The 22,286-nt window shown below is 51.2% G+C and overlaps 1 protein-coding gene across 1 annotated transcript in view; it reads right to left on the bottom strand.

The window, feature by feature from the left end:
* Positions 1 to 22,286, bottom strand: part of Zan (zonadhesin) — a 105,620-nt gene that overhangs the window by 11,938 nt on the left and 71,396 nt on the right. Inside the window, 21 exon segments of the mRNA NM_001107134.3 lie at positions 8 to 149; positions 2,858 to 3,075; positions 3,169 to 3,310; positions 4,200 to 4,417; positions 6,721 to 6,862; positions 7,693 to 7,910; positions 8,795 to 8,936; positions 9,334 to 9,551; positions 9,907 to 10,048; positions 11,575 to 11,789; positions 12,200 to 12,326; positions 13,164 to 13,381; positions 13,842 to 13,983; positions 15,838 to 16,055; positions 16,458 to 16,599; positions 17,474 to 17,691; positions 18,046 to 18,187; positions 18,603 to 18,820; positions 19,211 to 19,352; positions 20,822 to 21,039; positions 21,440 to 21,581. Coding sequence (NP_001100604.2) covers positions 8 to 149; positions 2,858 to 3,075; positions 3,169 to 3,310; positions 4,200 to 4,417; positions 6,721 to 6,862; positions 7,693 to 7,910; positions 8,795 to 8,936; positions 9,334 to 9,551; positions 9,907 to 10,048; positions 11,575 to 11,789; positions 12,200 to 12,326; positions 13,164 to 13,381; positions 13,842 to 13,983; positions 15,838 to 16,055; positions 16,458 to 16,599; positions 17,474 to 17,691; positions 18,046 to 18,187; positions 18,603 to 18,820; positions 19,211 to 19,352; positions 20,822 to 21,039; positions 21,440 to 21,581 — 3,724 coding nt within the window.

Here is a 22,286-nt window from a genome sequence, read left to right as displayed (position 1 = left end):
CCCTTACTGTTGGCTGCACAGTCACTGCTGCCATCATCATTGTGCTGACAGTGGGACCCTGACGGGCAGATGAAATTCTGGCACTGAATGACCCCATCCGTGCAAGCACAGCTCTGGGTGCAGCCGCTGGAGATCCAGGTCTTGCCTGCCTGCAGAAGTGAAGACAGAGATGGCCATTCTAAAGAGAAGGCTTAGCTTCCTGTGTGAAGGGTTTATCGTTGCCCTCCCGCCCTACAGGTTCCAACTTGATTAAGTCAACCAACTACTGGAGGAAAATGCTTGAAGAGATTTGCATCTGTGGTTAGGTGTGTGGCTCAGTGGTAGAGCCCCTGCCTGGAATTCCCCAGTAAGGGGCTGGGGGCGTGGCTCAGTGGTAGAGCCCCTGCCTAGAATCCCCCAGTGAGGGGCTGGGGGCGTGGCTCAGTGGTAGAGCCCCTGCCTAGAATCCCCCAGTGAGGGGCTGGGGGCGTGGCTCAGTGGTAGAGCCCCTGCCTAGAATCCCCCAGTGAGGGGCTGGGGCCGTGGCTCCATGGTAGAGCCCCTGACTAGAATCCCCCAGTGAGGGGCTGGGGCATGGCTCAGGGGTAGAGCACCTGTCTAGAATCCCCCAGTGAGGAGCTCAGTGGTAGAGTTAGTGCCTAGCATGGATTAGGCCCTAGGTTCTAGAAAGAAAAGAATCTATCTGTATTTTATGTCATTATTACCCCCAAATAATACAATAGAACTATTTGTATAACATTTACCTAGTCCTGGTCATTATAACTCCTGTAGAATTATGTAAAACCTATAGAAAGCTATACAAGCACTATGGTATAGTTCGGTGGATGTATGTGTGCATGTGTTCATGTGTGTGTGTTTTCACATATATACGTATGCATGTTGTGGAGGCCAAAGGGCAAGCTTATTCCTCGGGAGTTCTGTCTGGTTCCTGGAGGCAGGGTCTCATTACGTTTTGAGACTATGTTGAGGGGCCGGTGAACCTCAGGAACCCTCCAGTCTCCATCTCTTCAGTTCTGGTATTACAATAAACACAACTACACCTGACTTTAGACAAGAAAAAGCCCACACACTGACTGTGCACGTGGATGCCACAGCGTGTGTGTGTGGAAGGCAGAGGACATCTCTTTCAGGAGTCCATTTTGTTTTCCCACTATGTGGGTATCTGGGGCCAAAGGGCTTTGTGGGATAATGTGCATTTATCTGCCGAGGCATCCCCTTGGCCCACGCCTGGCTTTCTCTACAGGGTTCTAGGAATCAAACCGACACCCTGCAAGGCAAACACTGACTGAGCTGTCTGCCCAGTTCTGATTGGGAGGTTAGAAGGTTCTCAGCAGGGAAGCCCAGGTATAGGATACCCTCGACCAAAACACAGTGCTTCTCAACCGACTGGGCAGCTTTGGAGGGACACATATGGAGTGGCAAGGGAGGAAGGAGAGAAACAACCCTGAGACCAAGGGGGACCGGGTGCCAGATGGCCTGAACATTGCTTCTTGTTTTTTGAAACAGAGTCCCTTGTAGACCAGGCTGACCTCCAGTTGCCTCTGTAGTCAGAGAGGGTTTTGAACTTGGATCCTTCTGCTTCTTTTTTTTTTTGGTTCTTTTTTTCGGAGCTGGGGACCGAACCCAGGGCCTTGCACTTCCTAGGTAAGCGCTCTACCACTGAGCTAAATCCCCAGCCCCTGATCCTTCTGCTTCTTATCTTCCCGACACTAGGGTGACAGGTGTGCATCACCACGCTGGTTTATGTGGTGCTGGGGGTCGAACCCAGAACTCTGTGTGCTAGACCAATCTTCTGCCCGCTATGCTGCACGCCCAGGACTACTACCTCACTTTATACGGGGCTTGAACGTCTTTGTTTTTTGTTTGTTTGTTTGTTTTGTTTTGTTTTTTTGTTTTTCTTTTCTTTTTTTCGGAGCTGGGGACCGAACCCAGGGCCTACCACTGAGCTAAATCCCCAACCCTTGAACGTCTTTGTATTTGGGTATCTCTAGGGTGTCCTGGAACCAAGAATATCCATTCCCGTGCATGCCCAGGAGCTGATGGAACAGGCTTTCTCCAGAAAACAGTTGCAAGTGCCGTTTGCATCTTGGTACCGTGGAGCCCTTCTCAAGACACTGTTCTTGGCCTTTTGCTGGCTTTAGTTGAGAAAAGGTCTTAAGTAGTGCAGGCCAGTCTCGAAGTCACTATATAGCTGAGCGTTTTTCTTCCACTTCTGACCTTCCTGCTCCCACCTCCCCAGCAGCAGGACCCAAGGTGTCTGCTACGACGTGCAATGTGTTCCCATTGTTTTATTTTTATTTTTTCTTTTTTTCTGGAGCTGGGGACCGAACCCAGGGCCTTGCGCTTGCTAGGCAAGTGCTCTACCACTGAGCTAAATCCCCAACTCCTCCCATTGTTTTAAATACACTGCTCAGGAGGGGTTAGTGGATTCGTTTGCAGAGGGGGAGAGGAAGCACCAGGTTTCTGTCTGTTTTGTGCACCTCCACCCTGGTGTGTCAGCTGTGGGAAGTCTCTGACACGATTCCCAGTCTGTGAGGGCTGGGTTGCTCAATGGATAGGGTGCTTGCCTATGATGCACTGAGCCCTGAGTACCACACAACCTAGGGGTGCTAGAACAGCCCCTAGCACTCAGGACTCGAAAGCAGGAGGATCAGGAACTCAAAGTCATCTTTGGCGATCCAGTCAGTCTGAGACCAGCCTGACCTGTATGAGTTCTTGTCTTTAAAAAGGAAAAAAAAATATCCAGTCTACATCCTAACAGCCTTCATAGTCCGGGGCCTTATAAACATAGGGGCATCCAAGACTGACAAAGCTAGTGAGTGCCCCAACCCCACGGTCCACGTCTGCACCAACTCACCGGGATGATGTCGCCCTTGATATCTTTGCAGTCACACCGGTCTTTGCGCACACACGTGTCCTTATCAAGCAGGTAGCCAGGTCGACAGACACAGCCCTCCCTGCAGGTGGAGGGGGTTTTGTGGCTGGCGCCCTCACAGTGGCCATCAGGGTTGGAGCAGGAACGTAGACAGGAAGGGAGGCAGTTGGTGCGGAGGCTGTTGGCGGGGCACTTCATAGCTATGGGGTGGAGGGAGAACAGGGCTCACGCCATGCCTCGGCTCCTCCAGTCAGGAGCTGGCCCCGTCCCTCCCTTCCCACAGGCTCCCTTACTGCTGGAGACACAGTTATGGCTGCCGTCTTCGTTCTCCTCACACTGGGTCCCTGAGGGGCACTTAAAACTTTGGCACTGAAAGGATCCTTTCTTGCATTCACAAATCTGGGAACACCCAGAGGAGATCCGTGTCTGGCCGACCTGCAGAAGCCACAGGAAGGAAGAGAACAGAAGGGCTGGTTCTAGGAGATGAGCTTAGTTTTCTATCCCAGGGTCTGTTTGGAAATTTTATTTTACATCCCAACCACAGTTGTCCCTCTTTTCCTTCCAACCACCCTCACTCCCATGTCAGTTTCTCCTCAGAAAAAGGCCAGGCTCCATGGGTAGATATCAATCAGTCATCAATGTCAAGTTTCAGTAAGACTGGGCACCTTCTCTTCTATTGAGGAAAGATAAGGCGACCCAGTGGTGGAAAGGGTCCCAAAGGTCCCAACAGTCAGACACAGCTCCTGCTCCCATTGCTAAGGGTCCCACAGGAAGACCAAGCTGCACAACTGTAACGTGTGCAGAGGACCTAGGTTAGTTCCCTGCAGGCTCCCTGGTTGGAAGGTCCTGCTCGAAGGTCTTGCATTAGTCCTCTGAATCTGTAGGTTCCATATCTATTGAGTCAACCAACTAGAGATGGGAAAGAGTTTTTAAAATTGCCACTGGGACTGTGGGCATAATTCAGCCTTACTAGAATGCCCTGTGTGTGTGTGTGTGTGTGTGTGTGTGTGTGTGTGTGTGTGTGTGTACGCGCGCGCGCGCACATCCAGCCATGTTGAGGGTAGACCTTAGTTAAGTGTTGGTCCTTGCCTCTCAGTTCCATTATTTACTGCTTGTGTATACCACCAGAGTTAGTACCTACATTTCTTGGGACTTTTCCTAGCTTCACTTTCTATATCACAGTAGGACAACTGGTGCCCCAGTCAGCTGTGCCCAGCTTCTATGGGTCATGGGGATTCAAACTCGGGTCTTCACACTTGTGCAGCAAGCATTTTATCCACTGAGCCAGCTCCCACGCCCCCTTGCGGTCTCCATGCCCGCTCACCTGGATGAGGCTACCCTGGCTGTCTTTGCAGTTACAGTGAATTCTAAGCATACACTTGTTGTTATGCAGCACGTAGCCGGATCGACAGAAGCAGCCCTCCTTGCAGGTGGAGGGGACTTCAGGGCTGGTGCCCCCACAGAGGCCCTCTGGGTCCGAGCAGGAAGGCAGGCAGGAGGGAAGGCAGTGGGTGTAGAGGCTGTGGGCTGGGCACTTCAGAGCTGTGGGGCGGAAGGAGATTAGCAAGAATGTGGAGCCCAAGAAAGCAGAAACCATGTTAAAAAGGGTGCACAGAACAACCAAAAAAGGTTACGGTTTCCCCTGCCCCCTTTTTTTATTCATCAGCAAACATTTACTCAGCATTGACTCTGTGTGTGTGTGTGTGTGTGTGTGTGTGTGTGTGCTGTGTGTGTGTGCCTGTGTGTGTGTGTCTGTATGTCTGTATGTTCCTGTGTCTGTTTGTGTGTGTGTGCCTGTGTCTGTGTGTCTGTGTGTGTGTCTGTGTGTCTCTGTGTGTCTGTGTGTGTGCCTGTGTCTGTGTGTGTCTGTGTGTCTGTGTGTGTGTCTGTGTGTGCCTGTGTGTCTGTGTGTATGTCTGTGTGTGTGTGTCTGTGTGTCTCTGTGTATGTTCCTGTGTCTGTTTGTGTGTGCGTGCGCCTGTGTCTGTGTGTCTCTGTGTGTCTGTGTGTGTGTCTGTGTGTACATGTCTGTGTGTGTGCCTGTGTGTCTGTGTGTGTGTCTGTGTGTCTGTGTGTATGTTCCTGTGTCTGTTTGTGTGTGTGTGCCTGTGTCTGTGTGTCTCTGTGTGTCTGTGTGTGTGTCTGTGTGTATGTGTCTGTGTGTATGCCTGTGTCTGTGTGTGTGCCTGTGTCTGTGTGTCTGTGTCTGTGTGTGTGTGTGTCTGTGTGTCTGTGTGTATCTTCTTGTGTCTGTTTGTGTGTGCGCGCGCCTGTGTCTGTGTGTCTCTGTGTGTCTGTGGTGTCTGTGTGTGTGTCTGTGTGTCTGTGTGTGTGTCTGTATGTCTGTGTGTGTGTGTCTGTACATGTGTGTCTGTGTGTGTGCCTGTGTCTGTGTGTGTGTCTGTACATGTGTGTCTGTGTGTGTGCCTGTGTCTGTGTGTCTGTGTCTGTGTGTGTGCCTGTGTGTGTGTGCCTGTGTGTGTGTGTGTCTGTGTGTCTGTGTGTATGTTCCTGTGTCTGTTTGTATATGTGTGCCTGTGTCTGTGTGTCTCTGTGTGTCTGTGTGTATGTTCCTGTGTCTGTTTGTATATGTGTGCCTGTGTCTGTGTGTCTCTGTGTGTCTGTGTGTGTGTGTGTGTATGTGTCTGTGTGTATGCCTGTGTCTGTGTGTGTGCCTGTGTCTGTGTGTCTGTGTCTGTGTGTGTGTGTCTGTGTGTCTCTGTGTATGTTCCTGTGTCTGTTTGTGTGTGCGCGCGCCTGTGTCTGTGTGTCTCTGTGTGTCTGTGTGTGTGTATGTGTGTGTGTCTGTATGTGTCTATATGTGTGTCTCTGTGTGTGTGCCTGTGTCTGTGTGTCTGTGTGTGTTCCTGTGTCTGTGTCTGTGTGTGTGCCTGTGTCTATGTGTCTGGGTATGTGCTGTGTGTGTGTGTCTCTGTGTGTGTGTATACCTGTGTCTGTGTCTGTGTGTGTCTGTGTGTGTGTCTGTGTGTGTGTCTGTATGTGTCTATATGTGTGTCTCTGTGTGTGTGCCTGTGTCTGTGTGTCTGGTGTGTCTGTGTGTGTGCTTGTGTCTGTGTGTGTCTGTGCGTGTGTCTGTATGTGTCTATATGTGTGTCTGTACATGTGTGTCTGTGTGTGTGCCTGTGTCTGTCTGTGTGTGTGCCTGTGTCTGTGTCTGTGTGTGTCTGTGTGTGTGCCTGTGTCTATGTGCTGTGTGTGTGTCTCTGTGTGTGTGTATACCTGTGTCTGTGTCTGTGTGTGTCTATATGTGTGCCTGTGTCTGTGTGTCTGTGTGTGTGCCTGTGTCTGTGTCTGTGTGTGTCCGTGTGTGTGTCTGTATGTGTCTATATGTGTGTCTGTACATGTGTGTCTGTGTGTGTGCCTGTGTCTGTGTGTCTGTGTGTGTGCCTGTGTCTATGTCTGTGTGTGTGCCTGTGTCTATGTGCTGTGTGTGTGTCTCTGTGTGTGTGTATACCTGTGTCTGTGTCTGTGTGTCTGTATGTGTCAATATGTGTGTCTGTATGTGTGTCTGTGTGTGTCTGTATGTGTGTCTGTACATGTGTGTCTGTATGTGTGTCTGTGTGTGTGTCTGTGTGTGTCTGTATGTGTGTCTGTATGTGTCAATATGTGTGTCTGTATGTGTGTCTGTGTGTGTCTGTATGTGTGTCTGTACATGTGTGTCTGTATGTGTGTCTGTGTGTGTGTCTGTGTGTGTCTGTGTGTGAGTCTGTGTATGTGTGTCTGTATGTGTGTCTGTGTATGTCTCCAGAGAACTAATTTCCTTCTTGTCCTTTCTTTGATTCTCCCATCCATGAGCCCATATCCCTAACCTACAGTTTCCTTACCGTAGGTGACACAGTTACTGTTGCCATCTTTATTGTCTATGCAACGGGACCCTGTTGGGCAGCCGAAGTCTTGACACTGGACAGTCCCTCCCTTGCAGGTGCAGTTCTTGGTACATCCCCTGGAGACCCATGTCTTGCCTTCCTGTAGAAGCAGCAAGACGAGAGTGGGAGTGAGGACCTCAGCCCTGTACATAGCAGCTGTCCGAGGACTCGCATTTGCTGTCTCTGTCTGCAGACTCTATGTCTATTGAGTCAATCGGTGGGTGGGAAATATTTTTAAAACAGCTGCCCCTCTGGCTATGGACATTCCTTAGCTTGACTACCATCCCCAGTAAGTAGCAGAGAGCATGGCTCAGTGACAGAGCACTTGCCTAGAGCCCTTTAGAGCAGGGCTGGGGATGTGGTTCAGGGATTGAGCAACTGCCTAGAATCCCCAAGCCAGGAGATGGGAGTATGGCTCAGCAGTACACACTGGTCTAGCATATACCAAGAGCTGCCAACCTTCAGCTACAGGGCAAGCCACATAGATAGGAAAAATCACACGGCAAGACAGAGAAAAGGAGAAAACGGCTCTCAAGCCCACTTTAAAAAAAAAAAACCACACATTTGTGTTTGAGTATGTGTGTGAACGGGGCATGTACTCCTGAAGGTCAGAGGACATTTTCATGTGTTGGTTCTTGCATTTCACCTTGCACTGAAACAGTCTCTCGTTCTGTCTCTTGTCTATCTGTCCCCCCGTCTCTCCCATCTTGGATCTCGTGATGCTCACCACTATGATGTACCAGAATGTCTAGCCTGCAAGTCCCTGAGGGTGGTCCTGTTTGCACCTCCTGTATTTCAGTAGGAGCTCTGGGATTAGAGATGTAGAATACCACGCCTAGCTTAAGTGGATTACGGGACTTGACCTGAGGTCCTCACCCAGGAAGCAATGTCCTTTAGCCCTCACCAAGCCCTCTCTCCATGCTCACTCACGGGGATGAGAACACCATGGGTGTTCTTGCAGGTACACGCACTGCTGCGTATACATGTGTCGTTACTCAGCACATAGCCGGACTGACAGACACAGCCCTCCTCGCAGGTGGAGGAGGCTTTGGGGCGCGTGCCCTTGCAGAGGCCATCTGGGTCGGAGCAGGAAGGCAGGCATGAAGGAAGGCATTTGGAGTAGTGACTGTGGGCCGGGCACTGCACAGCTAGGCAAGGAGGGAAAGCAAGGTTAGTGGAGACTTCTAGAGGGCCCCCAAGGACACGGGGACTACAGAAACAAGACAGGGCAGAAGAGCTAACGGAAGCCAGGGGTTTCCTCCTTTTGTTATTCATTCAGCAAACATTGACTGAGCAGGACTTTGTGACAAGTCCAGATGGAAAAAGAGAATGTTTTTTCTCAACTCATTGTGAGAAACTGACACCAAGAAGCAACTGTTGGGCAAGCCTTTACTGACAAGGTCTGTGTGGGAACCCCGGAGAGAAGAAAGTGAGAAAAGGTGGATCTCCCAAGATAACATGGGACACTGATTCTCATGGTTAGCTTTAGCTCTCAACTTGATGCAATGTAGAATCATCTAGAAGAGAGTCTTAGTCAGGTATCGTCTTGGTCAGATCGGTGCAGGGAAATGCTGGTGGGGAAGTGTCTTGACCACTTTAAGTGGCATAGACAGACCAGGTACACTGTGGAAGGCCCAGGACTGTACAGTAGAGGAAGCAGGCAGAGTACTACTGCAAGCATTGCCCAGCATTCTCAACCGTGCCTGTGTAACTCTCTAAGTTCCTGACACCTCGACTTCCCCACAGTGACAGACTAGTACTGCAACTGTGAGCGGCGGGCAAGAAGCCCTTTGTCCCCAAGTGGCTTTGGGCTGCAGTATTTTATCACAGCCTCAGAAATGAACTAAGATGCTGACCACTGAGAGACTAACACTGTAAAGGGACGCAGCCTAGCCATAGTCCCCAGGATCCCTTCCCACCATGTTACATCCTATCCCTGGCCTCTTAGGCCCAGGGGACTAAGCTCCTTGCCCCGGCCCCTGATTCCTCAGTCTAGGGACAGTCTCTCCACCTCCCCTCATGGCTGCCTTACTGATTTCAGCACAGTTACTGTTGCCGTCCTCGATGTCCTGGCACTCGGTCCCTGAGGGGCACTCGAAGTCGTGGCACTGAACAAGTCCTGCCGTGCAAGTACATCTCTGGGAACAGCCCGTGGTAATCCAGTTCTTACCTGCCTACAGAAGCCACAGGAGGATGCAGGATGCAGGAAGTAAGGACAAAGGGGCCAGCTCTAAGGAGACAGGCTTAGCCTCCTGTCTGAAGGTTCCTTAGCTACTGAGCCAACTGCAGACGGGCAGGGAGCATGGGGAAAAGATTGAATTCAGAGCTATCGAGTGTAGAGGGCCTATGCAGACTCCACTAGGAAGAAGATGGGATAGGCCATTGCCTTAAGAGTGCCTAGAATCCCCCAGGGGTGGGGTGGAATGTGGTTCAGCAGTAGAGCATGTCCCCAGCCTGCTGCAGGAGCTAAACCACTCCAAGGACCAATGCTATAGTGGTTTACATCCCAGGCTCACAGGACAGAGGGAAGAAGGAAGGGGCCCCCCGGTCCCAAATTCTATGTCCACTCACCGGAATGAGGGTGCCCTGGGAGTCTTTGCAGCCACACTGAGTTCTGTGGACACACTTGTCCTTATTGAACACAAAGCCAGACTGGCAGAGGCAGCCTTCTATGCAGGTAGAGGGGTTTTTGAGGCTGGTAAACTCACAGCGGCCATTCACGTTGGAGCAGGATGGGATACAGGAGGGAAGGCAGTTGGTGTGGTAGCTGTGGGCTGGGCATTGCAGAACTGTGGGGTACAAGGATATGAGATTCACGTATAGGGCTTGAGAGTGCCTAAGGAAAGAGGGGATAAAGAAACTAGGATAGGCAGAATGGCAAGTTTATTCATATAGTGAGCACGAACAGTGTCCTGAGTCCTAAGAGAAGGAAGAAGGAAGAGTGTGTCTCTAGAGTCAGTGTGGGAACCCAACCATCAGGAAATAGAGACAGAGTCAATGCCCTGTTACAGGTCCCCAGACCCCTCTCCACTGTGGTCCCTAGTATCCTGACCCCTTAGGCCCAGAAGACTAAGTTCCTTCCTGCCCTGTTCCTGATAGATCTATCCATGATCATACCCCTCCATTTTCTCATGGCTTCCTTACCAATTTTGGCACAGTTACTGTTTCCATCAACACTGTCCTTGCATTCGGTCCCCAAGGGACACTTGAAATTCAAGCAATGAATGTCCCCTCCTTTGCACGTACAGTTTTGGATACAGCCTCTGGTGAGCCAGGACTTGTCTGCCTACAGATACAGAAATCATGGAGAGAGGAAGATAGAGATGGCAGTTCTGGGGAGACAGCTTCACGTCCTGTCTGAAGGACTCACATCGTTCTCTCTGTTAACAGGTTTCACTCTGTAGAGCCAAGCAATCATAAGTGGAAAGAAACTGGAAAAACTATTACAAACGGGAGTTTTGGTCTATCTCAGTAGGCTTGTGACTACCTAGAATCCCCCAGTGAGGGGTTGGGGGTGTGGCTCAGTGGTAGAGCCCCTGCCTAGAATCCCCCAGTGAGGGGCTGGGGGTGTGGCTCAGTGGTAGAGCCCCTGCCTAGAATCCCCCAGTGAGGGGCTGGGGGCGTGGCTCAGTGGTAGAGCACCTGCCTAGAATCCCCCAGTGAGGGACTGGGAGCGAGGCTCAGTGGTAGAGCCCCTGCTTAGAATCCCCCAGTGAGGGGCTGGGGGAGTGGCTCAGTGGTAGAGCCCCTGCCTAGAATCCCCCAGTGAGGGACTGGGAGCGTGGCTCAGTGGTAGAGCCCCTGCCTAGAATCCCCCAGTGAGGGACTGGGAGTGTGGCTCAGTGGTAGAGCCCCTGCCTAGAATCCCCCAGTGAGGGGCTGGGGGCGTGGCTCAGTGGTAGAGCCCCTGCTTAGAATCCCCCAGTGAGGGGCTGGGGGTGTGGCTCAGTGGTAGAACTGTGGCTTAGGAATTTCCTGTAGGGGTCTACCTGTGAACATAGCTTAGTTACAGAGCAAAGCTGCCTAGTACTTGCCTTGAATTCCCAAGAGATAAACTTGTAAGGGAGATGTGCGGTTAGATGGTAGAGCATTTGCCTAGGCCAGACCTAGCTTCATATTGCCAGGCTAGTGGTAAAGACGGGGCAGGGGTGGGAGGCGCTTAGATGAACAAAAGCAGAAGAAAGAAGAAATGGCTGCCAATCTCACTTTGAAAGAATTCTTATTCATTTGTGTGTGTGTGTGTGTGTGTGTGTGTGTGTGTGTGTGTGTGTGTGTGCTCGTGCGTGCACATACGTGTGATAGGCCATGGCACATGTGTGGAGGTCAGAGGACAACTTGTGGGAGTCGACTCTCTCCTTCAACCACATCAGTTCCAGAAATTCTCTTGGCCTTTAGGCAAACACCTTTACCTTCAGAGCCATGTTCCAGGAATGCTACTTCTTTCCAAACTAACCTCTGTGTGTGTGTGTGTGTGTGTGTGTGTGTGTGTGTGTGTGTGTGTGTGTGTGTGTGTGTGTGCATGTTCTGTGTTTATTCATGGCACACATACATGTGGAGGTCAGAGGACAAATCTTGGGTGTTGGTACTCACATATTCAGACATTTTGACAGCACCAGACTATCAAGCCCCTAAATTTTGGGGCATTACCTGTGTCTGCCTCCCTTGTCACATAGAAGCCTGGGATGTCATGAAGGCTTCTGCAAACAGTTCTCTGAATGGTGGAGATTCCAAACATGTCCTCATACTTGTGCTGAATCAGGTCCTTACTCGCTGAGCCATCCGCCCCGCCCACCACATCCTGCACAGACTCACCGGGATGAGGACACCCTGGTTATTCTTGCAGACACAGTGACTCCTGAGCACACACTTGTCTTCGTTCAGCACATAGCCAGGTTGGCAGACACAACCCTCCTTGCAGGTGGAGGGGGTTCTTGGACTGGTGCCCCAACAGAGGCCTTCTGGGTCAAAGCAGGATGGTGGACAGGAGGGGAGGCAGGCGGTGTAATGGCTGTGGACTGGGCACTGTACTGATGGAGGGGAAGAGAGAGTAGTGTCAGCAGAGAGCGACAGAGCGGCCCAAAAGTCACAGAGGCTGCGGAAACCAAACTGGGATGAATGACCAACACAACTTGTGTTTCCATTTTCTTTTCCTTTTATCTTTCCTTCTGTTAGTCATTCAGCAATAATTCGCTGGGCATGGGCTGGGTACCAGCCTTAAACAGAGAATAAAAGAATGCATCTTCCAAGTCTATGTGGGAGCCTAGCCATTGAGAGAGTGATACTGAAAAGGGGTGCAGTCCAGAGAGGGCCCCCCAAATTTCTCTGTATTGTGGTATTTATTGTCAACGTCCAAGGCCAGGGGACTAAGCTCTTTCTTGCCCTGTGGACCCCTTCAGTCATAAGCACACACTTCCCACTTCCCCCACTGCCCTCTTACTGATTTTGGAACAGACACTGTTCTGGCACTGAGTCCCTGGGGGGCAGGTGAAGTTGTGACACTGGACAGTCCCTCCCACGCAGGCACAGCTCTGGGTGCAGTCACTGGAGATCCAGGTCTTGCCTGCCTGCAGAAGCCATGGGAAGCAAAAGAAAGTGAGGACAGAGAGGTCCTAGGGACCCAGGCTGTCTGTCCTCCTGTCTGTCCTTCTGTCTGCCCCCTCTATCTGTCCACATGCTCTACATCTAGTGAGTTAGCCAACCACAGGCAGAGACTATTTGAAAAGGAACTGGGTGTGGAAAGGGGGCTTATCAGCTCGTGCTCTTAAATCCTCAGCAGAGACCTCTGAGCCTGTCTCAGTCACACAAGTCACCTGCCTAGAATCCTGCAGTGAGAGGCTCGGGTGTGGCTTAGTGGTACAGCATTTGCCTAGCCTGTTCCAGAACCTGACCAACTTTCAAACTCAAGGGCCAGCCAGCGAGAGAGGAGCATTCCAGGCAGACAGAATTAGAAAGGAGGGAGGAGAAAGTGGCCCCCAGTTCAACTTTTAAAATGTTTTATATGACTACAAGGATGACCTAGATGTTAAGAGCACTTGCTGCCTTGGAGAAGACCCAGGTTCAATTCCCAGCACCCGTACGGCAACTCACAATTCCTGTAACTCCAGTCCCAGGGGATCCAGTGCCCTCTTTCAGCCTCTGTGGGCACCAGGTTCACGAATAGAATACACGCAAGCCCGCACACACATGAAAAGAAATCTTTATAGAGATTTACAATGTGTGTGTGTGTGTGTGTGTGTGTGTGTGATGGTGGTGGTATGTTCATGTGTGTGAGTGCTCGCCCACAGATAACATGCCTATCTACAGTGGGTCGTGGAGATTCAGACTCAGCTCCTCATACTTGCACAAAAAAAGCAACGGTCCCACTGACCTGGCACCCCCGATCCCATGTAACACCCACTCACCGGAATGAAGCCACCGTGGGCGTCTCTGCAGTCACAGTGAATCTGGAGCACACACTTGTGATTATGCATCACATAGCCAGGTTGGCAGAGGCAGCCCTCTGTGCAGGGAGACGGGACTTTGGGACTGATGCCCTCACACTGGCCATCCAGAGCAGTACAGGAAGGCGGACATGCGGGAAGGCAGTCTGTGAAGCGGCTGTGGGGGGGACATTGTAGAGCTATGGGGTGGAAGGAGATCAGGGTTACTGGATGGGGCCCAATAAACCACAGAGCTTCAGACTTTTTTCCTGGTTACTCATTTTGAGAAAATTTACTGAGCCTGGGATGCGTGTCAAGCCCTTAGCAAAGTAGTAAGAGTGTTTTCTCGGGGTTGGGGATTTGGCTCAGTGGTAGAGCGCTTGCCTAGCAAGCGCAAGGCCCTGGGTTCGGTCCCCAGCTCTGAAAAAAAAAGAAAGAAAAAAAAAGTGTTCTCTCAGCTAAATGAAGAAGGCTAATGAGCGAGAGATTAAGAGATCAGTGTCGAGAAATGTCTCAGCAGAGCCAAAGGCCCACAGAATCTCTCCCCACTGTGGTGCCTAGTCTCCCAACCTCTGAGCCCAGGACTAAGCTCCTTCTTGTCCTGCCTTTGATCCCTACAGCCATGCACACCCTCCCCACCTTCCCCCTCGGCCCCCTTACTGATTTTGACACAGGAACCGCTGCCATCACTGCTGTCTTTGCAGTAAGTCCCCGGGGGACACTGGAAATTCCTGCACCGGATGTTCCCTCCCACGCAGGTACAACTCTCAGTGCAGCCAGCGGAGATCCAGGTCCTGCTTGCCTGCAGAAGCCATGGGAAGAGAAAGGAGGTAAGAAGGGAGCCAGGGCTAAGGAGACAGCCTCACTGTTCCTGGGTACGCAGGTTTTTCCTCACTGCCTGCAGATCTGCATTTACTGAGTCAAAACCCTGTGGATGGACTTGGGATCCAGGGCTTTGAGTTGGCCCAGCCCGAACTCTATCTCATCTATGAACAGCTAGAGCATGCGAAAGGTCCAGTCCCGCAGGTCCAAAGCTGCAGGATCTCCATGATCCAGGTAACAACAGGATAACAGAGAAAGGTCCTGGTGGGGACCCAGCAGACGCCAGAGGACTCAAACCAGACCAGTGAGTCATGGTAATGAGTATTTGTGAGTAAAGCTGTATGGACAGAGGGGCATACTGTAGGACAGACACACTGACACACTACGGCTCCCACGACGAGATGTTTTATGTGCTTTGTCCTGTGTCATTAATTCTCGTTTATATTTTCTTTTGGTGGGGAGGGTGTAAGGGCTGAGGGTGGCTATGAAGGGACAGGGAGATGAGTGGGATGAGATGTGTGGTGTCAAACTCACAGAGAGTCAATAAACAGTTAAAAACACTATGGGTGGAAAATACTTGAAGAAATAAGGGCATTCAGGGCTGTGGGCATAACACCTAACCAGGAACTGGAGATTTGGTTCAGTTATGGATGCCTGCCTAGAGTTCTCTCTCACTGAGGGTTTGTGGGGGGCGCGTGGCTCAGTGGTAGAGCACTTGTCTCTCCTGTGCCAGGCCACAAGCGTCCTTCACACTCCAGGGTCGGCTGGAGTGCGTGTGGCAGTGCACACCTTTAATTAATCCTAGCGTTCAGGAAACAAAGTTAGACAGACCTCTGTGAGTTCAAGACCAGACCTCTCTGTGTACATAGTGAGTTCCAGGACAGTCGGGGCTATGTCGGGAGAGGAGCTGACACTAAAATCTGGTTCCCTAGTTGTTTCTTGATTATGTCAATAAAGGCAGCGGAAGCTAATTGCTGGGCGAAGAGAAAATGGTGGGATTTCTAGGTCCCAGGAGGAAGAGGAGGAAAAGAGACAGAGAGTAGGGCTTTTCTGCCAGGCTTTGGAGGGAGGAGCATGAACCAAGGCCTGGGGGTGACTGAATCGGTGGCAGTCTCTACCTCTGGCAGATCTCTAACGTAGGATCGCTGATACGTTTAGAGCGATAGAGCATGGCCCTGCCGTTGTGCTATCTGGCTGGTTTTAAAGTGTTAGAACTGTCTGGTGTTTTCCATCCGCGGTGACTCAGGTGGACAGGAGAAAAGGCACAGCCTGAGTGGTTTGGTGGAGCTGAGGGAGACCAGAGCAGCTTGGCGAAGCTCGCCGTGGGGGCTGAGTGAGATGGCTGTTGCCAGCACTGAGCTAGGAGTAAGCATGGTTTCTTAAAATTACACGCAACAGGGCTATAGAGAGAGAGGCTGTCTTCAAAAACAGAAACAGAACAAAAACAAAACCACAGTCGCATCCAGGGCTAACAAAAGCTGAGGGAAGAAGTGGTATTTTACTTTTATTTTAAATCTTTGTGTGTGCACCTTCCCGTGTATGTTCACATGTGTGGGAGTGTTTGTACATGTGTGTATGAAGGTCAGAAAATAACCCAGAATGTAGGTCCTCACCCCTCTCGTATATTGTGAGGGTGTCTGTTTTTGTCTCTGTCTAATCACAAAACTAGCTAGTCCAGGGATTCTCTTGTCTCCAAGTAGAAGCTCGAGGCTACCATGTCCAGCTTACTGAGTTTGAGGTTCAAACTCAGATGCTCACACTTGCAAGGCAAACATTTTACCCAGTAAGCCATCTCCTCAGCCACCCACCAATCCCACTTTCCACGCCCACTCACGGGGATGAGGCCGCCCTGGGCGTCTTTGCAGCCGCACTGAATTCGGAGCACACACTTGTCATTATTTAAGAAGTAGCCGGGTTGACAGATACAGCCCTCCTTGCAGATAAAGGGGGCTTTGAAGTTGGACTCCACACAGCTGCCATCCAAATTGGAACAGGAAGCGGGACAGGAGGGAAGGCAGGTGGTGAAGTAGCTGTGAGCAGGGCACTGCAGAGCTGTGGGGTAGAGAGGGTGGAGTAAATGAGGGGACCCAAGGCAGCCCAGGTTATAGAAACCAAACACAGCACGATGAACAACAGATCTTTGGGCCTTGTCTGTCTTTTCACTCATTTAGAAAACATCTACTGAGCGTGGGCTTTTTGCCAAGCCCTGGGGAAGAAGGACATGGGGGAGTCTAAAAAACAATGCATCTCTCAAGTTAGCATGCGACTAACCATGGGAGATTTAAAGCGGAGAATGGCCCAGCCCAGCCCAGCACTGGGTGTCCAGAATCCCTCCCCACTGTGGGACCTCCTATCCCCAACCCCCAAGGCCAGAGGACTAAGCTCCTTCATGCCCTATCTCTGATCCCTCCAGTCATGAGTGCACCGTTCCTTTCTTCCCTGTGGATCCCTTACTGATTTCGGTGCAGTTACTGCTGCCATCGATACTGTCCTTGCAGTAAGTCCCTGGGGGACACTGGGAATTCTGGCACTGAACGGCCCCTCCCATACAGGCACAGCTTTGGGTACAACCCTTGGAGATCCAGGTCTCGCCTGCCTGCAGAAGTCACAGGAAGAGAAAGGGAGGGTGGAGGAGCTTGTCCTAGGAGACAGACACACCTCCTGTCTGAAGTATTTACATTTGCCCTCTGTCTAAAAGTTTCACAACTATTGAATCAAATAATTAGAGATGGGAAATAGTGAAAAAAAGAGATTATGTCTAGGGCAAGTGGGTTAGCTCAGTGGTAGAGCACCTACCTAGAATCCCCCAGGGAGGGGTGGGGTGTGGCTCAGTGGTAGAGCCCCTGCCTAGAATCCCCCATTGAGCAGCTGGGGGTGTGGCTCCGTGGTAGAGCCCCTGCCTAGAATCCCCCAGTGAGGGGCTGGGGGCGTGGCTCAGTGGTAGAGCCCCTGCCTAGAATCCCCCAGTGAGGGGCTGGAGGCGTGGCTCAGTGGTAGAGCCCCTGCTTAGAATCCCCCAGTGAGGGGCTGGGGGTGTGGCTCAGTGGTAGAGCCCCTGCTTAGAATCCCCCAGTGAGGGGCTGGGGGTGTGGCTCAGTGGTAGAGTTCTTGCCCAGCAAGTGCCAGGCCCTAACCAACTTTCAGACTCAAGAACCAGCCAGAGACACAAGGACACATGTGGAGGAGGTCAGAAGACAACTTGTGTGAGTCAGTTCTTTCCTTCCACCATGTGAGTCTTGGTGATCAAACTTGGGTGTTCAAGCTTGAGAGCAAGTGTCTTTTTGGAGTCATTCCCTGGCCCCCAGCTTTGTAAAAAAAAAAAAAAAAAGGAATCTTTACTTAAAAATTAATTAAACTTGAAAAGATTAATTTTTAAAAAGTGGGGGCCAATGAATGGCTTGGTGTGTGTGTGTGTGTGTGTGTGTGTGTGTGTGTGTGTGTGTGTGTGTGATATTTCCATGCTCACTCACCGGAATGACAGCACCCTGGTTGTCTCTGCAGCTACACTCAACTTTAAGGACACACTTGTCTTTATCCAGCATGTAGCCAGGTTGACAGACGCAGCCCTCCTTGCAAGTAGAGGGGTCTTTAGGGCTGGGCTCCCCACAGTGGGCACTGGGGTCCAAGCAGGAAGGGAGACAGGTGGGAAGGCAATCGGTGTAGTTGCTGTGGGCGGGGCACTGCAGAGCTACAGGGTTAGTGGAGAGGGCACAAGGAAACAGAGGCCGTCAACATCAGACTAGGCAGAATGACCAGCCAAGTCTGGGGCTTTTTCCTTCTTCTTATTGTTCAAATCGTAAACATTTGCTGAGGATGCGCTATGTCTCCAATAGGGAGAACAGAAGGAAAGAATAATCTAGTAAGGGAAACTTGTCATTGAGATAACTAACACCAGAAGGGACTCAGCCATGCCCTGTGACCCCCAAATCCTTCCCTCCTTATCTTCAACCTCTTAAGTTGGGGTTAAGTTTCTTCTTGCCCTGCCTCAGGCTCTCCCAGCCATGAGCACCCCCACCCCACCCTCCCCCTGTGGCCCCCTTACTGATTTTGACACAAGTTCCACTGCCATCAATGTTGTCCTTGCAGTAAGTCCCTGGGGGACACTCGGAATTCTGGCACTGAACGGCCCCTCCTATGCAGGTACAGCTCTGGGTACAGCCTCTAGGAATCCAGGTCTTGCCTGCCTGCAGACACCATGGGAAGAGAAAGGGAATAGAGGAGCCGGTTTTCATTTTTTCTCCCATTCTCTGGGACCACAGCTGTTGGGTCAACCATTAGTACATGGAAGATATGTTTTAAAGAAACTGCATCCGTGAATATCACTTGACTAGAATCTGGAGGCTGTTTCAACAGACCACATCTGTGTGGAATTACCAGCAAGGGACTAGGGCATGCCCACAATGGTACAACAAGAATTCCACAACAAGGAGCTAGGAATGGTTCTCGGGGAAAGAGCACTTGCCTAGTCTATGCCAGGACATACCTTCCTTCACATTCCAAGGCCAGCTATACAGACACGAACATCGCGTGTGAGCTCACAGACTAAGAGGTGCAGAATAAAGAAGAAAAAAGCCATTCCCATTCCCCGCCTCCACTCACCGGAATGAGAGCACCCTGCGTGTCTTTGCAGCCACACTCAATTCTGGGCACGCACTTGTCCCAATCAAGTACAAAGCCAGGGTGGCAGAGACAGCCTTCCTTGCAAATGGAGGGGACTGTGGGGCCAGGGCCTTCGCAGCGGCCCTCTGGGTCCGAGCAAGAAGGGGGACAGAGGGGGACGCAGTCAGTGTAGCGACTGTTGGCTGGACATTGCAGACCTGTGGAGGGGAGGGAGGGTGCGGTTAACGGAGCGGAGCGGACGAAGCGCATGGAAGTAGAGGCCTCTGTGCAGAAGGCAGACCTCACAGAAGGCCAAGGAGATGCTGCTCCACCCCATTCCCATTATTCATTCAGCAAGCATTCACCCAGCATGCCCTGTTGGCCAATCCAAGAGTAAATAAAATATGGGGCAGGGCCCCACAAGTCCTTGCGGGAGAATAACAATGAGAAGAGACTCAGCTGACCCATGGCTCCCACAGTCTCTCTACTATGATACCTTCCACCCCCAACCTCTAAAGCCCACCAGGGGACTAAGCTCCTACTTGCCCTGCCTCTGGTTCCTCCAGCCAGCAGGACAGCTTCCCCATCTTCCCCCATGGCCCCCTTACTGATTTTGACACAGGTACCGCTGCCATCACCACTGTCCCTGCAGTAAGTCCCAGGGGGACACTGGAAAACCAGGCACTGGATGCTCCCTTCTGTACAGACACAGCTCTGGGTACAGTCTCTGGAGATCAAGGTCTTGTCTTCCTGCAGAAGGCACAGAAAGAGACAGGAAGTGGAGGGAGGAGAGGCTGGCTAAGAGACAGCCTCATCTCGGCAGGTAGAAAATATTTGAGAACAAATCCTTCTGTTGCTCATATGCATAACTCAGCAGAATAGAACCTGTCTAGAATCTCCCAGTGAGGAGGTGGGGGCTTGGGACAGGGCACTGGGGGATGGGCCAGTGGTAGAATGGTGGCCTCAAATCCTATAGGCGGCATAGCTCAGCCTGTGGAGCACCTGACTAGAATCCTCAGTAATAGACGTTGTGTGGCTCTCGATAGACTAACACCCCGCGCCCTTCTCTCAGTGGTTCAGTGGTTAAGCACTTGCCTCCCCTGTGCCTGGACCTGAACAACCTTCACATTCCAGCCAGAGAGACTGGAGAATCCCAGGGCACAGAAGCAGAAGAAATGAGCCAGTGGGGTTCCAGTCTGTGTGGGGTTCCTTTTCATGTTCTCATATATTATTGGTTGGTTTGTCTGATTTGAGACAGGTTCTCAGTATGGAGTCCTGGGGAGTCTAGAACTTGCTATGTAGAGCAGGTTGGCCTCGAACTTTAGGGATCCACCTGACTCTGCTTTCCAAGTACTGGGATTAAAGACATCAGCTACTCTCTCCCTCCTTCCCTCACCCCCCTGTGTGTGTGTGTGTCTGTCTTTGTCTGTCTGTGTGGGACACTCTTTTTTTGTACATGGCAAAAACTGAGGATCAACACCTAAGACTGTCCTCTTCTGTGAGCACTTAAGTCAGCCTACACACACACACACACACACACACACACACACACACACACACACACAGAGAGAGAGAGAGGGAGAGAGAGAGAGAGGCAGAGACACAGAGACACAGAGACACAGAGAAACAGGCAGAGACAGAGACAGACAGACTATGTGTGTGTCTGTCTATGTGTGTCTATGTCTATGTGAGAGTATGTGTCTGTCTGTGTGTCTATGTCTGTGTATGTGTCTGTCTATGTGTGTGTGTGTCTGTGTGTCTATGTCTATGTGTGTATTTGTGTGTGTCTATGTGTGTCTGTCTCTCTCTGTGTGTATCTATGTGTGTGTGTATGTCTGTCTATATCTATGTGAGTGTGTGTGTCTGTGTGTCTATGTCTAGTGTGTATGTGTCTCTTTCTCTGTGTGTATCTCTGTGTGTGTGCGTGCACACACAGACATGGAGGTCAGAGGGTAATTTTCCTTTCTATCTCTCTATCTTTTTTGTTGATCGTCACCACGGCACACATGAGACTAGCTTTCAAGTGTCTGAGGACTCTGCTGTCTTCCTTTCCCATATCCCAGTAGAAGCAGTGGAATTTTAGACCTAGGCTCTGTGTGTCTTACACACAATGTTGGTTGTGGGAATTCAAACCTAGGTCCAAACACTTGCAGGACAAATACTTCATAATGGAGGGATTTCCCCAGCCTCCACCAAGCCTACCATCTGCTCCCACTCACTGGGATGAGAACGCCGTGGGCGTCTTTGCAGCCACACTGATTTCTGAGTATACACTTGTTATTACTCAGCACATAGCCAGATTGACAGACGCAGCCCTCCTTGCAAGTGGAAGGGACTGTGGGACTGACTCCTTTACAGAGGCCATCCGGGTGCAAGCAGGAAGGCAGACAGGAGGGAAGGCAGTCAGTGAACAGGCTGTGGGTGGGGCACTGCAGAGCTATGGGGGTAAAAAGAATGGGGTTAGTGGAGAGGTCCACAAGGGGCCTGAAAAAGCAGAGGTTGCAGAAACCAGGCTGGGCAGAATGACCAAGAGGTCTTGGGGTTCTCCCATTTTTTTGTTATTCATTCAGTGAACATTTATTGGGCTTGGCCTATGTGCCAAGCCCTTAGAGAAGAAACTTAGAATGGACGACCCACGTCATTGTCAGATAGTATTGAGAGACTAATCCAGAGAAGGGTCTCGGCAGAGCTATGGATTACCAGAACCCCCCCTCTCCTGAGGGACCTCAGGACCTTGACCTCTTAGGGCAAAGAACCGAGCCCCTTTTTGCTCTGCCTCCAGTTCACCCAGCCATGAGCACACACACCACCTCTGCCCGCCCCCACGGCCCCCTTACTGATTTCGACACAGGAACCGCTGCCATCACTGCTGTCCTTGCAGTAAGTCCCAGGGGGACACTGGGAATTCTGGCACTGGATGGCCCCTTCTATGCAGGTACAGCTCTGGGTACAGCCCTTGGAGGTCCAAGTGTTGCCTGCCTGCAGGAACCATGGGAAGAGGTAGAACGTCACGATGGGGGGACTGGTTAGAAAGTGCATCACATCCTGTTTCATGGACTTAGGTCTGCTATCTATTCAGAGCAATCAGGACTACCTATCTGTGTCGGAAGTGTTTAAGGAAAGACTGCTTCTGTTGCTGTGTGCAGAGGTCCACAGTAGCACCTGCCTAGACTCTTCCACTGGGGATCTGGGGAGATGCTCAGTGTTATAATGGGGACTCGGGAAGACAGTTCAGCTATAGGGCACCTGATCAGATCCTCAGTCATCAGAGGACTGGTGTGACTGGTATAGACTTGCCTGTCTCCCCTCCATGAGGGCTGGGGGTGTAGGCTCTGTGGTAGAGCCCTCACCCAGCCTGTGCCAGGACACGACCTTCACACTCCAGAGGCAGCCACACAGACAAGAGCATTCCAGGTAAGATTACAAGCGGTGATAAGAACGTGGCCTTCTCCAGCCTATGCTGGTTTTCAAACCATTCTCTGCTGTTTCCTGACTCCCATATCTGTCTGTCTGTCTCTGTCTGTCTGTCTCTGCCTCTGTTTCTCTGTGTTTGTTTCTCTGTTTCTCTCTGTGTCCCTCTGCCCCCCCCCTGTGTGTGTGTGTGTGTGTGTGTGTATGTGTGTGTGTGTATGTGTGTAGGCTGACTTAAATGCCCACAGAAGAGGACAGTCTTGGGTGTTGATC

The sequence above is a fragment of the Rattus norvegicus genome, chromosome 12, assembly GCF_021556685.1.
Source record: "Rattus norvegicus strain SHRSP/BbbUtx chromosome 12, alternate assembly SHRSP_T2T, whole genome shotgun sequence".
Classification (NCBI taxonomy): domain Eukaryota; kingdom Metazoa; phylum Chordata; class Mammalia; order Rodentia; family Muridae; genus Rattus; species Rattus norvegicus.
This window is presented reverse-complemented; position numbering and strand designations above follow the sequence as displayed.